Source organism: Canis lupus, chromosome 10, assembly GCF_011100685.1.
Source record: "Canis lupus familiaris isolate Mischka breed German Shepherd chromosome 10, alternate assembly UU_Cfam_GSD_1.0, whole genome shotgun sequence".
Classification (NCBI taxonomy): domain Eukaryota; kingdom Metazoa; phylum Chordata; class Mammalia; order Carnivora; family Canidae; genus Canis; species Canis lupus.
Genome location: NC_049231.1, coordinates 39,217,566 through 39,234,480, shown reverse-complemented (window position 1 = coordinate 39,234,480; position 16,915 = coordinate 39,217,566). Strand labels below are relative to the sequence as shown.

At 46.6% G+C, this 16,915-nt stretch overlaps 1 protein-coding gene across 1 annotated transcript; it reads left to right on the top strand.

Moving 5' to 3' along the window:
* The first annotated feature begins 8,293 nt into the window (after positions 1-8,293).
* On the top strand, positions 8,294-9,901 carry GPR45 (G protein-coupled receptor 45). Its single transcript, XM_038549528.1, has one exon. The coding sequence runs from the start codon at positions 8,520-8,522 to the stop codon at positions 9,639-9,641; it is 1,122 nt and encodes a 373-aa protein (XP_038405456.1). The 5' UTR covers positions 8,294-8,519; the 3' UTR covers positions 9,642-9,901.
* The last annotated feature ends 7,014 nt before the right edge of the window (positions 9,902-16,915 follow it).

Here is a 16,915-nt window from a genome sequence, read left to right as displayed (position 1 = left end):
TGTGCTCACCCCTGAGCACACAGGCAATGCACAGGCTGGTTGTCCTCTCCTTAGCTTATTGATCTTCTGACACCTATATGACACTCCCCACCCCCATTCCGGAGTGAGATGATTTGGATTGGAAAAACTATGATAAGTACCTTGAAACGGTTCCATTCCCAGCTGTCTTCTTTCTCGGCTTATAATTCACACCGTGGCTCCCATTCCTCAGAGTGAAAACCACCAGAGAGAGAGAGAGCTGTTTCAAACTGAAAGATCGGTAGTGGAACATTCCCTGTGCAACTTGTCACCTTTTACTTTGATCTTTAACTTGCCAAAATGTCTGGTAATAAATGTGTTGTCGATTTGGATATTAACAACAGGACTGTGACCAAAACGCTAAATTAAATATCTAAGACAAGTTGTTGCCTAGAAGCCCAAACAATTTTCATCTGATTCAACCTCAGGATACAACACATTTTTTGAAAAATTCTCTGCACTATCTGTTCCTTTGGTGAAACAGGAAACCACTCTCTGTAACTATTACGGTAGGGACAATCCAATCTTACAGCATCACAAGGGTGCAGGTAAAGGACTCCCCACCAGTTAGGATCAACAGGCACACGGATACGGAAGAGCATGTTTTCTATTCAGTGCCCCTTATTTTGTGTTCCAGGAAGAGCTTAATCCATGAGGGCTTCATATCTGCATGTCACAGTTTCTACTCTTTGATCCAAGAGAAAGAAATCCATGAATGAAATAGTGAGATGTGGAGTTGATTTATCATTAGTTTTTTATTTTTTTAATTTTAATTTTTAAATTTTAATAATTATTTATCTTACTCCCTTCTTTGTACCAGGCATTGCATATGTATTTGAAAACTCTGGGAAGAGATAGGTAATTATTCCCATTTCACAGATCATAAAACTGAGGCATGAAGGTACTGTATCACGCTAACACAAGCATCTGAGTTCTGCACAAGGGATATCCCTCACTTGTAGAATAACACCCTGGACCTCTGATTATACAGCTCAATCTCCAGAAGTTGGGTAACTGGACCCACCACTGAAAGATGAGCCCATCCTAGGCATGCTTGGCCAAATCAGGTTCTAGGTTGTATCTAAACTGAGGTAACATCACTAAGATACTACCACTTGCAGAAGCTTTATCCTTGCTGGCCTGGTGTTGGGTCTCCTGACCTTTTACTTTACCATATCCCTTCAATTCCAGGTACAGGTGTTCCCCACTATCTGAATTAAAGTGTTCCTGTGAAACCTCTTATAAGCTGAAGTGGTGTCCCTGCAATGAAGCGATTAATTTAGATGGGAAAAATTTTTCGGGACCCCCTCAGACCTAAAAGATAACCACTGTTGGACTTTTTTTTTTGTTGTTGTTGGACTTTTCTGATACTCATAGACATATCTTGCTAGTGGATGCACAGAATAAATGGAGATAAAAAAGTGCAGATGCTCACAGACACAGGTCAGAGCTCTGGCGGTGTGATGCTGAGATGCTGAGTGCAGCTCCCCTGAAAAGAGCTTGGGTGCATGCTGCCTCTGGAGTGCTCGCTGCAAAACTGACATTGAACACTAGTGTTGCTTTTTGCCTTTTTTATTTATTTTATTTTATTTTATTTTATTTTATTGGAAAAAAATCCTCTTTGGATTTCTTTCAGTTAGGGAAAACCAGGACTAATGTAGGTTTGACAGAAAAGCTAAGTGGCATACAGAAAACTTTCAAAAAGCAGGTGATCCATTTATCTATAATATCAACCATAAGGAGCTTAGGAAAAAGACACTTCTGGAAGCACAGGGGATGAAGTGGGACTTGTTAAGTGGAAAGCAGGATGGAAGCTTCCGAAGAAGAAAAGCAGGTCAAGTGTGTCCCTGCGGGAGTCTCTGGAAGCCTTTGTCAAGTCTAATTCTTATCCGATTCCCATGTTTTGTTTCTGGTAGAAAGTAGAAGGATGAAGAAACAATTCAAGTTTCCTTTTACTGCTTTCACTCTGGTGCCCTTATCCATGGTAGGATGCTCTCGGCGGTCAAGTGTGTTCTTAGGGCTCATCTGCAGGCCTTGCCTCCACCAGGCCCAAGGAAGGGCTGCCATGTGATCCTTTGCCACGGCCAACGGAGATTGCAGGTGACCTGGTGGGGCCAGAAGCTGCTGCCTCCCCTCCCTGATGGCTCTCTGGCAGATTCACCTTGCATAACAACATTCTTTGTATTGAAATTATTATATATTTATTTCCCAAAATTAAAAAAAAAAAAAAAAACCTGCTCCTGTAAAAAGAACAATTGGTCAAATTGTTGTCTTGATGATTACAGCTTTGTAATACAGCTTGAAGTCCAGAGATGCCTCTAACTTTGTTTTCTTTTTCAACATTACTTTGGCTATTCAGGGTCTTTTCTAGTTCCATACATATTTTAGGATTGTTTATTTTGGCTCTGTGAAAATTGCTGATGGTATTTTGATAGGGATTGCATTGAATGTGTAGATTGCTTTCAGTAGCATAGACATTTTAACGCATTTGTTCTTCTAATCCATGAGCATGGAAAGTTTTTCCATTTCCTTATATCTTCCTCAATTTCTTTTATAAGTGTTCTATAGTTTCCAGAGTACAGATCTTTTGCCTCTTTGGTCCTATTTATTCCTAAGTATCTTATGGTTTGGGGTACAATTATAAACAGGATCGATTCCTTGATTTCTCTTTCTGTTGCCTCATTGTTAGTGTACAGAAACGCAAAAAAACTCCCGTGTGTTTATTTTATATTACTATCAGGTGATTTTAAGAAGTATATAAGGTATGATATATTGTTTAACAATTCGAAACTGCATTCCATCTTAAGAAAACTTTTGCCAAGGTAAATGAATCCTCTATCCTAGAAATAACAAAGGAAGGAAGGAAAGACAGATCCACCTTCCCTCTGTCACCCCCCACTGGAAATCCAGCAGCCCAGCGCAGAGAAAGACACTGTCTCTCTTCTCCCATGTCTCTCCATGGGAGAAGAAAAGTGAGCATCTGACTTCACCAGAGACCCCAGCATCAGTCCAAGCCAATACCAGGCCAGTTTCTATGGCCCTAGGTGGCTCCCAGGGCTCCAAGCTCCTAGCAGTCTCCTGTGAACCCAGGCTCCCTGCTCACCCCAGTGTCACCTGGCTCCTGCTGACCCAGCAGATCCTGTGGCTTCTTTCTAGCTCTCAATCAGCCCTAGTTCCAGGCCAACTACTAGGGACTGACCCCGGCCCCTGGCACACCCCAGCACCAACCAGCCCCCATAGACTCATGCTCTAAACCAGCTTCCACGGACTTAGATTCCTGACTTACTCTAGCACCATCTCCAGGTCTGCCCCTGAGGCCCCAGGTTATAGGCCACCCCCATGGCCCGAGTCTCTGGACTGAGCCCTGTGTACCCAGATAGTGGTCCCTAGAGCTGGGTTGGGCCCAGTGGACCCAGGACCCAGGTCCACCCACATAGACCTTGTCTTAGACCTATAACTGCAAGCTCAAGCCCCAGCCTGCACCACTGTTGACCCAGGCACCTCTCCAGGGGCTCCACCAGCAAGTATACCCGCTAACACCACCAGATGACCCACCCAGAATCTCTGGACCAGCTTGCCCCTGCTGAATATAGTCTGTAAAGACTAGATGTGGTGCCTACTTCCTCAAATGGGCAGAACCAATCCAAGACCATAGGATCATAAATATTCAAGGAAACATATCACCAACAAAGGAAACTAATAAAGACTTTAAATAGCCAAAGCCATCCTGAGAAAGATAGTCAAGGCTAAAGGGCAACACAATTCCTGATTTCAAACTTTATTGCAAAGCTGTAGTAATCACAACGGTATGGTCCTGGCATAAAACCAGATACGTACATCAATGGAACAGAATTAAGAGCCCAGAAATAAGCCCATGCATGTAGGGTCAACTGATATTTGACAAGAGATACTCAGTGGGAAAAGGATACTGTCCAATAAATGATGCTGGGGAAACCGGATACTCACAAACAAAAGAATGAAATTGGACCCCTGTCTCACACCACTCACAAAAAATTAACCTGAAATGAATTAAAGACTTAAATATAAGCCCCCAAACTACTGGGATGCCTGGGTGGTTCTGTCTGCCTTTGGCTCAGGGCGTGCTCTTGAAGTCCCGGGATTGAGTCCTGCATTGGGCTCCCTGTGTAGAGCCTGCTTCTCCCTCTGCCTGTGTCTCTGCCTCTCTCTCTGTGTCTCTCGTGAATAAATAAATAATCTAAAAAAAAAAAAACAAAAAACCACTAGAAGAAAACATTGGAAAATGGTTCCTCGACACTGGTCTTGGCAGTGACTTTTTGGATATGACACCAACAAGCAACAAAAAGCAGAAATAAAGAAGCAGGATGATGTCAAACTAAAAAGCTTCTGCACAGCAAAAGAAACAATCAGAAAAATGAAAGAGCAACCTACAGAATGGGAGAAAATATTTGCAAGCCATGTATTTGATAAGGGGTTAATATCCAAAATATATAAGGGAAGTACAACCCAAGAGTGAAAAACAAACCAATGAAAACAATAGACTTTTAAAAAATTTTTTTTTAAATTTATTTATTTATGATAGTCACAGAGAGAGAGAGAGAGAGGCAGAGACACAGGCAGAGGGAGAAGCAGGCCCCATGCACTGGGAGCCCGATGTGGGATTCGATCCCGGGTCTCCAGGATCACACCCTGGGCCAAAGGCAGGCGCCAAACCGCCGCGCCACCCAGGGATCCCTGAAAACAATAGACTTGATTACACATGAAAAAAAAAAAGGACGTGATTTCACATTTCCCCAAAGAAGACATATGAATGACCAATAGGTACATGGAAGTGAAAAGCTAAGAATGCAATTAAAAAGAAAGGTGTAAATATTAATACATGTTTGGAAATGCAACTTTAATTGGAAATCTGCCAGAACCAAGGTGGATTTCCCCGTGTTTCTGTTTCTTTATACATACAGCTACGTCACTTCCCTCTGCCCCCGAATAGCTACTTATGGACTTAGTTTCCACTTCCTCAGAGCTAGGGTTTGTTTGCCAGGACCCCTTGTATCAGAGTGTAAATAGGAAAGAGCTCAGCCCCTGATTAATAAGGGATTCTTGGGATCCCTGGGTGGCGCAGCGGTTTGGCGCCTGCCTTTGGCCCAGGGCGCGATCCTGGAGACCCGGGATCGAGTCCCACGTCGGGCTCCCGGTGCATGGAGCCTGCTTCTCCCTCTGCCTGTGTCTCTGCCTCTCTCTCTTTCTCTCTCTGTGACTATCATAAATTAAAAAAAAAAAAAAATAAGGGATTCTTGTCAAAGGAGAGGCCGGGTCAAGGGAAACCAGGAGGGTGGCAGCCGCGGGAAGCCCCGTCACCTCTTTGCCTGCGGGGAGAGGCAGGGAGCAGGAGGGAATCTGCAGAGAGGCTTCCTGGAGGCACTGAGAGCTTGGAGAGGAATAGACCACTGCCAGCCACACCCAGGTGGGAGGGAGCCAGAGCAAGAAAACCTTCCCCCTCCCCTCCCACCAGAGGCCCAGGGGGCCCAGTCTCCCAGACAGTGGCAGGGGAGGGGAGAGGCAGGGGAGGGGAGAGAGTGGCCAGGAGATCTGGAGAAGCGAACACAGAGTGTCCACCATACCCTTGGGACCTTGAGACTTCTCTCTATACTCTTTGTGACATCTCAGGGCAATTGCTTCAGTGGCTCAGTATTTCCCAGTTCAGATTTCCAGCTGAGGGAGTGGAGTGAGAGCATTTCAGCTCTGCCATCACTGGCCAGGCTATGGATTCGCTGCCCTTGGGGCCGCTGCCCATCCAATCAGCTATCCAAGCACACCTCGGAGATACTGTAGGTTTGGTTCCAGGCCACTGAACAAAGCAAATATTGCAATAAAGTGAATCAAATGATGTTTTTTGGCTTCCCAGCACATATAAAAAGTTATGCTTACACTAAACTGTAGTCTATTAAGTGTGCAACAGCATTATATCTTTTTTAAAAAAGACAATTATATATCTTAATTTTAAACTATTGCTAAAAAATGCTAGCCATCATCTGAGCTTGCAGCAATTTGTAATCTTTTCGCTGGTGGAGGGTCTCGCCTCCATGTTGATGGCTGCTGAAGGTTGGGGTGGCTGTGGCAATTTCTTTAGTCTTTTCTCTCTCTCCTTGTCCCCCATCACTGCCACACTACGCCTGTAGCAATTTCTTAAAACGAGTCAAAGATGAAGTTGGCCCCACTGATCAACTCTTCCTTTCACGAACGATTTCTCTGCAGCAGACGATGCTGTTTGGTAGCAGTTTAGCCAAGTAGAACTTCTTTCAAAATTGGAGTCCATCCTCTCAAACCCTGCCACTGCTTTATCAATTAAGTTCATGTCATAGTCCGAATGCTTTGTTGTCATTTCAACAATCTTCACAGCATCTTCACCAGGAGTAGATTCCATCTCAAGAAACCACTTTCTTTGCTCATCCTTTTACGTTTTAGAAGCAACTGCTCAACCATTTACGTTTTAACATGAGATTGCAGCAATTCAAATAGAATAATAATGAAAAACTTTAAGATATTGGAAAAATTACCAAAATGTGACACAGACACAAAGCAAGCAAATGCTGTTGGAAAAAGGGTGCTGATAGACTCGTTTGACACAGGGTTGCCACAAACCTTCAATTTGTAAACCAACAAATAAACAAGACGCAATCATCTGCAAAGCACAATAAAGAGAAGGCCATAAAACAAAGAATGCCTGTATTGAAAATGGTGAGGGGTGAGGTAACTGGAAATGTGCTGGGAACATCCTCACTCTGGATCGAGCCGCTTCACGGGCTGGCAGGTCTAGAACACGTGCCAATGCGCCCATGTGTATAACATATAAATGAAGCAATAGCCATTGTAACATTGTGATTGGTTTTCCTCGGGGCTCCATGATAATAGTTAACATTTATTAAATGCCATCTATGATCTAGGCGTGCTTTATTATTTTTAAAGATTTTATTTATTTATTGATGAGAGGCACAGAGAGAGAGGCAGAGACACAGGCATAGGGAGAAGCAGGCTCCCTGCAGGGGGCCCGATGCAGGACTCATCCTAGGACCCCAGGATCACACCCTGAGCCGAAGGCAGACGCTCAACCACTGAGCCACCCAGGTGCCCCCATCTAGGTGTGCTTAAATCATTCTTTGGGCATTCTCTCATTTAATCTTTGCAGCTCGTCTGTAGTAGGCCAAATTATTACTCACACGTTGCAGTGGAGGAGGTCATGTCAGCAGAGTCTAAGCAGCCTGCCAGCGGGTGCCCAGTGAGAGATAAGTAGTGGATGCAGACTTTACCCAGCCCAGGCAATCTGACTCTGTGAGCTACTGGACACTGTTCTTAGCACACCTATGAGATATGAAATAAAAATTAACATTCTCTTTTAAAAGAACTTATCTTGGGGCCCCTGGGTGGCTCCATGGTTGAGCATCTGCCTTCAGCTCACGTCGTGATCCCAGGATCCCGGGATTGAGTCCTGCATCAGTCTCCCTTGCAGGCAGCCTGCTCCTCCCTCTGCCTATGTCTCTGCCTCTCTCTGTGTCTCTCATGAATAAATAATAAAATATTCTAAAACCAAAAATAAATAAAAGAACTTATGTTTAGGGACAGTTTCCTCCTTTCTATCAGCATTTCCAAAAGTAATCCTTTGTGTGTGGCAGCACTACAGTTACTTTAGATGTTACCATCAGGTACAAGTAGGTGAAGGGTATATAAGATCTGGCTGCATTTTCTTCCCCATAACTGCATGTGAACCTACACTTATCTCAAAATAAATTTAAACAAATACTGTAGCAACAGCCTCAACTACCATGTATTCATTAACCTCAGCTCAACATTGGGCATCTTCTCTGTGCCCGTCCTGTTCTCAGTGCTGGGGTTCCAGCAGAGAGAACACACACACACACACACACACACACACACACACACACACACACATACATCGGTCCTCACGAAGCTGGCATTCTAAAGGAAGCAGGCTTGTCCAAAGCTTCATTTGGCCAGGTTGCTTACAATAAAACGTATTAAATGCATGCTCATTACATAGATACTGACCACAAAGTATTCACTTTCTCATCCCACACAAAATAGGTCTGATGAGATTTCCTGGGGCTACTTGACAAGGCTCCTAATCTCTTGTGAATACCAAGCCTTGTTCTGAATATGCTAAATCAACGAGGCATTTCTCTCCACCCTGTTTATAATACCTGCAAAATCTAAACACTGCTGTATGCAAACCTGCTTGGAAAGTCTCACTTCCTTCTCCCCCCTGCTTTGCTCTAGGCTACAGAGAGCATCCAAATAGGAAGCTGCAGACACAGTCGGCGGTCATGCAGATGATGAGACTGTGATTGATTGCAAATCCTGGCTAGTGCTTCCAAAGAAAGACGCTTCGCGACCATTCCAAGGCCCTAGGGATCCAAGAATGCAACCGGCACACTGAAAATGGCAGCCACCGAAGGGCTGAGGGGAGTCCTTCCAGTCCTTTCTGTCCCAGCTCCAAGTTGTTTTCCATGATGGCCTGCAACAGCTCCACCATTGAGACCTACCAGGACTTGCTGCTGAACGGGAGCAATGTGTCCGACTCTGGGGTCCCCCTGGCACCTGCCCCCCTCAGGATATCCTTGGCAATAATCATGATGCTGATGATCGTGGTGGGATTCCTTGGCAACGCCGTGGTCTGCATCATCGTGTACCAGCGGCCAGCCATGCGCTCGGCCATCAACCTGCTGCTGGCCACGCTGGCCTTCTCCGACATCATGCTGTCCCTGTGCTGCATGCCCTTCACCGCTGTCACCCTCGTCACCGTCCACTGGCACTTCGGCGATTACTTCTGCCGCCTCTCGGCCACCCTGTACTGGTTTTTCGTCCTGGAGGGCGTGGCCATCCTGCTCATCATCAGCGTGGACCGCTTTCTCATCATCGTGCAGCGCCAGGACAAGCTGAACCCGCGGCGGGCCAAGCGGATCATCGCCGTCTCCTGGGCGCTGTCCTTCTGCGTGGCGGCGCCCTCGCTGGCCGGCCGGACGTTCGTGGAGGTGCCGGCGCGGGCCCCCCAGTGCGTGCTGGGCTACACGGAGCTCCCGGCCCAGCGCGCCTACGTGGTGGCGCTGGTGGTGGCCGTGTTCTTCGTGCCCTTCGGGGTCATGCTGTGCTCCTACCTGTGCATCCTGCACACGGTCCGCAAGAACGCCATTCGCGTGCACAACCAGTCGGACAGCCTGGACCTCAGACAACTCACCCGGGCCGGCCTGCGGCGGCTGCAGCGCCAACAGCAGGTCAGCCTGGACTTGAGCTTCAAGACCAAGGCGTGCACCACCATCCTCATCCTCTTTGTGGGCTTCTCGCTCTGCTGGCTGCCACACTCCGTCTACAGCCTCCTGTCGGTGTTCAGCCGGGGCTTCTACTGCAGCTCCTCCTTCTACACCACCAGCTCCTGCGTCCTGTGGCTCAGCTACCTCAAGTCTGTCTTCAACCCCATCGTCTACTGCTGGAGAATCAAAAAATTCCGCGAGGCCTGCATTGAGCTGCTGCCCCAGACCGTCCAAATCCTCCCCAAAGTGCCTGAGCGGATCCGAAGGAGAATCCAGCCAAGCACAGTCTACGTGTGCAATGAAAACCAGTCGGCGGTGTAAAAGGAAACCTGCAGGTGGAGCGCCGCGGACTGGTCCCAGGGCACATCATGCGTCCCTCCGCTCGGTGGCCGGGCGCCTTGGGTGTAGTCAGCGTCTGGGGTGGCTTTGGAAGCACTGGGGCACTCATTTGTTGCTGGATAAGCTGCAGCTCCCAGCTTTGCAAGATGAATGATTTTTGTTTCTCGCAGGGGAAGAGCAGGATTTGAGTCTGATGGAAACAGGAGGATAGTCGAGACAGAGTGGGAGTGGGGTGGGCACGTGGGGCAGAAAGTCAGGGAGGGGGGCGAGGAGGAAGGCTCTGTCCAAAGAGCTCCCAGTTCACCTGCTTCGGAGCGGGTGCCCCGCTCTGAGGCGGGGAACACAGTAGGGATCATCTCACGGGTTCCATTTCACTTGACGCCAGCGTTCTTTACACGGATTTATGTCTGTGGAGCATAGGAAATACGCAGAATGCATTTCTGATCACGCCGAATCATCCTTTCTATAAACCAAAATCGCGCGGGGAAGCAGAGTGAGCCCCTGTGTGTTTTCAGTTCCCCCGTGTGACACGTGGGAGGCCTCAGCGGCTCAAAGCCCAGGGCATGATCAGGGGTAGTTCAGCGGGAAATGAGCAGCCCACCCAAGTGGTCCTGCATGGACCCGTCCTCATCCTCTTTGTGGGCTTCTCGCTCTGCCGGCTGCCACGCTCCGTCTACAGGCTCCTGTGCGTGTTCAGCCGGGGCTTCTACCGCAGCTCTCCTGGCCTACCTGGCCCCGCCAGTGCTGTCCCCAGCCTGGAGGCCCTTCGCCCTCTCTGTGGGGCCGTGACAGCCCCTCTGCCCCTTCTCTCTTTTCCCTCACTGTCCCCCGTGCCTCCCTTTGTTTCATGCCATCCACCTGCTGCACAGAAAAAACCCACTCCTCCTGTAATCCATCTTTTCAGCAAGTATCTGCAGTGACTTGTTTTCAGTTTCAGAAGCGGTCAGTGGGCTTGGTTGGTGTTTCCTCTCCATGCCTGAGGCTGCAGTCTCTGTGAGCTGCCACAAGGATTTCAGTGCTGGGGCGGGCGGGTGGCATCATAAACACCCGCCCTGCTGAGTGGGTCCCTGTTGAGCCCTGCCTTCCTCCTACCTCATTCAGACCTGCAGTCTGACTGCTGCTGTCGGGGCTACCTACCCGAGCCTGGGGCCTCTGACCCCACGTGGGACTGGGACCCCAGGACTAACGCTGCCTGGAGGGGACCTTTCTGCTTGTGCCATACACTTGGCCGCTGTGCCCAGGGCCACCCATCACCACCAGGAGCTTCTGATGCCAGGGGCTGATTTCCAAGTTCAGGCAGGCCACTGAGGCCACAGAGTTCTTGTTATAGTTTCAGATCTGAAGAGAGTGGGAATTTAAGGAGAGTTCAGGAAATCTGATTCCAAGTCTAACTCTGCCAGGAGCTAGTCCTGTGAACGTGTTCATTTCACCACACTTCTCTGGGTCTCAGTTTCCCTGTTTGCCCAGTAAGGAAGGAGACCTAGATGATCTCCAACGTCCCCTGCCATTTCACAGACGCTCGGATTCTAAGTGTTTATGTTTCCTACCTGGAGTCACCAGATCCCCTGCATTTGTTTATTTGCCCATGCAATGAGCATTTATTAAGTGCCTACTAGATGCAAGGCACTGTAGGGAATAGGGATGAATAAGGCATGGGCTGTGATGAAAAACAGTTGTCCGGTTTATTTCAGGATAATTGTCACTTGAATTTGGTCTAACAGCACAGAAGCTCTCTTTTTGTCTCTTTCCTCATTTCCTTTCCAAGATTGTGTTAAGAGGCCAACTCTGCATTCTAACGCTCTCTTCCTGTGATACTCGTGCCAGAGGCAAAGAGAGAACATGATTTACATTAATCTAAGCCCAGAGGAAGGTCTGTTGAGGAAATAATTGCCACTTTCTCACCAACTCCCCCATCTGTCTATATGCAGATAAAGAGAGAGAGAGAGAGAGAGAGAGAGAGAGAGACTTCTGAAGACTTGCAGTTGGCCTGTGATTGAATGAGGTGGATCCTGTCAACTCTAGTGCACCAGGCAGGGTTGGGGAGTTTGCCTTCAGTTCCCACAAGATGAGTTGCATGGCCTTAGTGGTATCCAAGAGCACAGCCAGCACACCCAGGGTCACAGGCACAGGGCCCTCTCCTCTGGTGGGCATTCAAGGGAATGTTTTTCAGGAGCAAAAGAGATATCACAAACTGAATGAAGGTATCAAAATTTATATATCAGTGTTCTATGATGTATGTTGTACAGTAACATATGTTTTAAAGTAATAATTTTGTTATATTTTAAATAAAGTATTATTGCTCTTTCAGTGTACAAGACTGTGTTCTTACTAGAATTAGCACCACGGCTGTGAATAGTAAGCCACCATCTGGTGTCTAACACCTCCTAGGACGAAACAGCTTCAGGAAATCTAGAACCTTGACTAACCAAGTCAAGGTTACTAACCAAGCTGGAATGACTAAAGGAAGTTAACAATAAGATGACAATGGGGAGACTATTTGAACAATGGGGGTCATAACCTGGGTTCCCATTTTTTTAAAACAAATCATAGCCCCACTAAGTAACTCCAGCTGGTCAGTCTTCACCTCCAGTCTGCCACCTTCAGAATTCTCTCCAGCCTCGCTGAACTTTTAATGAACTTTGCTTTCCTAAAACAGTGCATGAGGACCAAGTTCTTATCTCCTTCCCCCAGACATGCAGGGCAAGGGCAAGTGGTGCTTATGGACTTTTAGTTTACATCTTCTCTTTAGCCCTGAGGCACCTGAATTTTTTTCTGTGGGGCCTGCGCAGCAACTGAATACCTATCTCAGAAGCTCCTTGGGAGGGCCTCACCTCAGAAAATGAAACACAAATACACCTCAGAAGTGTCATCCTAATTCTTGCTACCCCGAAAAATCCACTACCTTTTTCTCTTGAGTCTTGATGCCTGTTGCTGGCGTGAAATGAAAGCGAAGTTTCTCTTTGACATTCTGACAACCAAGCCAAGCAACAAAAGTCTAGATCAATTCCTCCTTTGCTATTCTGACCCCTGGGAATATTTTCCCCAACGTGAATTACAGCACATGTTGTTTTGGACTAAAAAACCTACTATGGGGAGCACCTGGGTGGCTCAGTCAGTTAAGCATCTGCCTTTGGCTCAGGCCATGATCTCAGGGTCCTGGGATTGAGCCCCATGTAGGACTCCCTGCTCAGCAGAGAGTCTGCTTCTCCCTCTCCCTCTGCCCTCCCTCTGCTCATGCTCTCTCTCTCATTCTCTCAAATTAAAAGCAAACAAACCCACTATGTTAAGACTTTCCTACATTGCCCTGCTTGCCTGAGCAGATAGTGATAGGTAGGGTATGGGCGCCATCTCTGAACCTCTGAAATAGCAGGAGTGCCCAGAGGTTGGGTTTTTACTCTTATGGAAACACATGGGCAGTGGAGGGGGAAGGACATGTTTTCTGGAATGGGACAGTCCAAACCCAGGGCCGCCTTGCTCTCCATGTGATTCGGGGCAAGATGTAGAGCATTTGCGCACCTCAGCTTCCTCATGTCCTACATGGCAGGATCCTCCAGCCAGGGGGCCTCTCTGAAGAATAAAGGAAATAATGTATATAAAGGATTTAGCACAGGCCTGGTCCACGGAGAGGCTGATTATATGGTGGCAATAGCGGTCACAGTTGTTCTGCTAACTTGCTCTATGGCTAAGGTTTGTCCTTTTTGGGCAAGGGTAGAAATCTGTTTCAGAGGCTTGGCTGTTCAGTCCACGTCCTACGATTTCAGGGTTCAGCTGACAAGAACACAGCATCCACGAGAGCTGGGAGCATGGGTGGGCTTAACGTCAGAGAGCAAACTTCTTGGGGCACCTGGATGGCTCAGTCCATTGAGCATCTGACTTGATTTCGGCTCATGTCATGATCTCAGGGTCTCTGGATCAAGCCTCCCCATCAGGCTCCATGCTGGGCTCAGAGTCTCCTTGAGATTCTCTTCTCCTCTCCCTCTGCTCCTCCTCCCACTCTCCTCTCTCTCTCTCATAAATACATACATAAATAAAATCTTTAAAACAATAACCTTGTTTCCCTCTCCTTGAGGTCCAGGGCAGCTGGGTGGGTTCCCTGCTCATGGAGTTGCTCAACTCAGGTTCCTTCTATGGCACTGTCCTCATCTTTGTGGTGAATTTTGGTTGGAGCCAGGGCTCTGTTTGGCTCCTGAGGAAAGGAATGGTGGGATAAGACCCCTGGTTTTCAGCTGCCAGGAGCCAAGTCAAATGACCACAGCCAGCTGCAAAGGAGGCTAGGAAATGGAGTCCCTGGTCAGAGGACCTGTGCCCAGCTATAGCTTTCTTAGCATGGAAGGGGAGAGGATTCGGTGGATTTTTAGCAGTTTCTGCAAAAATGTCACACAATTTTGAAAAACAAGGGATCCTAGCTGACATACCAATTCTGAAATCCTCAGCACAAATTTCACAGGTGAAGTTGTAAAATAAACACACCTCTATCCCATCCACCCAAGAAGGTGCCTCTCTACGTCTAGCCCTCAACACATAGGGACCTACATCCACTGAGAAGTACTGCTCGAATTTATGCCTGGCCTAAGAAGATAAAGCTGCCACATTTAATCTTTCAGACACAGAAGGGAGACAGGAAAGCTAAACTATTTGAAAATTTGCAGCCACAAAGGGGAATAAATTTTGGTCAAGATAAAAAAAAATTACTATTTAAAACAACAGTCAAGGGGCACCTGGGTGGCTCAGTGGTTGAGCATCTGCCTTCAACTCAGGTTATAATCCCAGGGTCCTGGGATGGAGGCCCACATTGGGCTCCCCACAGGGAGCCTGCCTTCTCTCTCTGTCCTTCATGAATAGATAAATAAAATCTTTAAAAATAAATAAACAACAGTCAACAGTGATTGAGAACAACTCTGCTTAAGAATTTAATTATGTTCAAGGCAAAAGTATAATATCAAAGTTTTGCCTAGTGTATGGTGGAGACTAGCTCCACTAGGGCAAGGTGGACCAACAGGCAGTGTGGGCGGGCGCTCAGGCCAGGATGACCCAATGTAACTACTCACAAAAAGGGAGGGCCTGGGGACCCCAGTTGGGAGTTTCACATCTGGATCCTGCAAGAATAAAGAGGTTGGGATGCAAAAGTATAGCGTGTCTGTGTGTGTGCGTGCACATGCGTGTGCCCCTGTGTTATATTGGGCAGGCATCCAAGGTTACTTTAGCAGTCTGCCTTCTGCTCTCTCATCTTTCATCCTGGAAAAGCAGGGGACAGGTGTTCTAGGAACAAGAGGAATGCCCAACATTGCCTGGGTCAGAGAACGAAACAGGAGGGGCTGCAGCAGATTTTTTTTTTCTAATTTTTCTGATAGGAACAGAAAAAACTTACCTGTATGACCAGAACTTGACCTTCTTGCCATCAGAAATCTGAGGCAAGTTGAGCCTTCTGAGGTGCTCCCATGAATGCCTGAAGATCCCTTGAGGTCCAGTAGGTAAGACAGATCCCTTGCACTGGATCTGGGCCTTCCAGCCTCCCTGCACTCTTTCCTGCTGCCTCTGGCAACTGCTAGCCCTTTGCCGATCATGGCAGTGGAGGGGAAAAATAGCCAAGCTCACTTCTGGAAGCATTTTTAAAGACAGGTTTGCTGCTCCTTCCTAATTGTCCTTTGGGGGACTATATGTCTCATTTCTCCTTTCATTAAAGGGCTGCCGTCCTAGCCCCCTGTCACACTATTTTGCTGTAGTGTCACAATGTCTTCCAATGTTGTATTAAACCATGAAGAAAGGATTACCATAAAAGACAAACAAGATGGAACAATTTAAAATATGCATAGGGAAAAATGGGAAGCTGAATTTGCTTTCAAAGCATGAACAAAGGCAACAGGGAAACATGAGAAATGGAAAGCTCTTTCTCCACAAGGCTTTCCATACTTTCTGGAATTTGCTGGGCCTCTCTGGAAGCAGTCCAGGCTATTCAGAAGGCACCTCCCCCTTTGTGGGGAGCCCTGGGGCTTCTGATACGCAGCCACCTCAGGCCTGCACGGTGGTTGTGGGCACTTCTGGCCTTCACTCTGGCTGTTTCCCCATTCCCCTTACATAGTGACAATGTCCCACAAGACTTTGTCACAAGGAGTTAGATCTCTGTTACACTTCCCGTGAGCCTCTTCTGCCTACAGGTCCTCTTCATTCCCTGGCCTGCTCCTCTGGTTTTCTTGGATCTTCTGATAATGCAATAAGGAGATATGAGTAAGCTTTTAATTAGACAAGAGGGGATCCTAATTTATTAAAGTTTAGATTTATATTCTGTAGAAGAATTATATATTCTCCATCCTTAGGAATAAATTTCTCTAGTTTTAGGAAAATTATAAAAGATCAGGGCCCGGGTTGGCTCAGTCAGTTAAGGGTCTAACTCTTGATTTTGGCTCAGGTCATGATCTCAGGGTTGTGACACTGAGCCCCAGTTCAGGCTCTGCACTGGGTGTGGAACCTGCTTAAGATTCTCTCTCTCTTTCCCTCTCTCCCTCCTTTCCACTCCTGTTCACTTTCTATTTCTCTCTCTAAAAGAATTAAGTAAAAAAGTTACAAAGATCATATCTATTAATTTTTTCAATTATAGATTTTTCAATTATAATTTTCTGCTTATAGAAATGAAAATGAAACTTGGATTTTTTTTACTCCAACACAAAGAAAATTAAACATTTTCTAAACTTGCATAATAAAAATCCACAATTGTATTTTTATGTAAGAAATAGAAAAAAATAGAGGGCACCTGGGTGGCTCAGTGGTTGAGCATCTGCCTTTGGCTCAGGTTGTGATCCTGGGGTCCTGGGATAAAGTCGTACATCGGGCTCCCCGTAGGGAACCTGCTTCTCCCTCTGCCTATGTCTCTGCCTTTCTCTGTGTCTCTCATGAATAAATAAATAGAATCTTTAAAAAAAATTTTTTAAAGGAATGTAAAAAATGTGTATTTTCTTTTGCAAAGTTCAGATCATGCAATACCACACTACAACTTCACAGCCTAGTTTTTTCTTGTGGGTTTTTGTTTGTTTGTTTGTTTGTTTTTGTTTTTTCAAAGTGCTTTCTACTGACTGGAAGTTTCCCATTGTGTGGATGCACCACAAGCTAAGTAACTGATGTACTCTTTTTTTGTGCATTTTTTACATTTTTCATTATTTTAAAAAAATGTTGTAATGAACATCTTTGGCATAAATTTCTCTGCCAAGCTACTATTTTCTTAAAATAAATTCTAAAAGTGGAATGGGTGGCTTTTTGTGCAA

What these genes read in the sequence shown, in the direction of transcription:
- GPR45 (XM_038549528.1), top strand. Translation starts at nt 8,520, where the DNA reads ATGATGGCCTGCAACAGCTCCACCATTGAGACCTACCAGGACTTGCTG.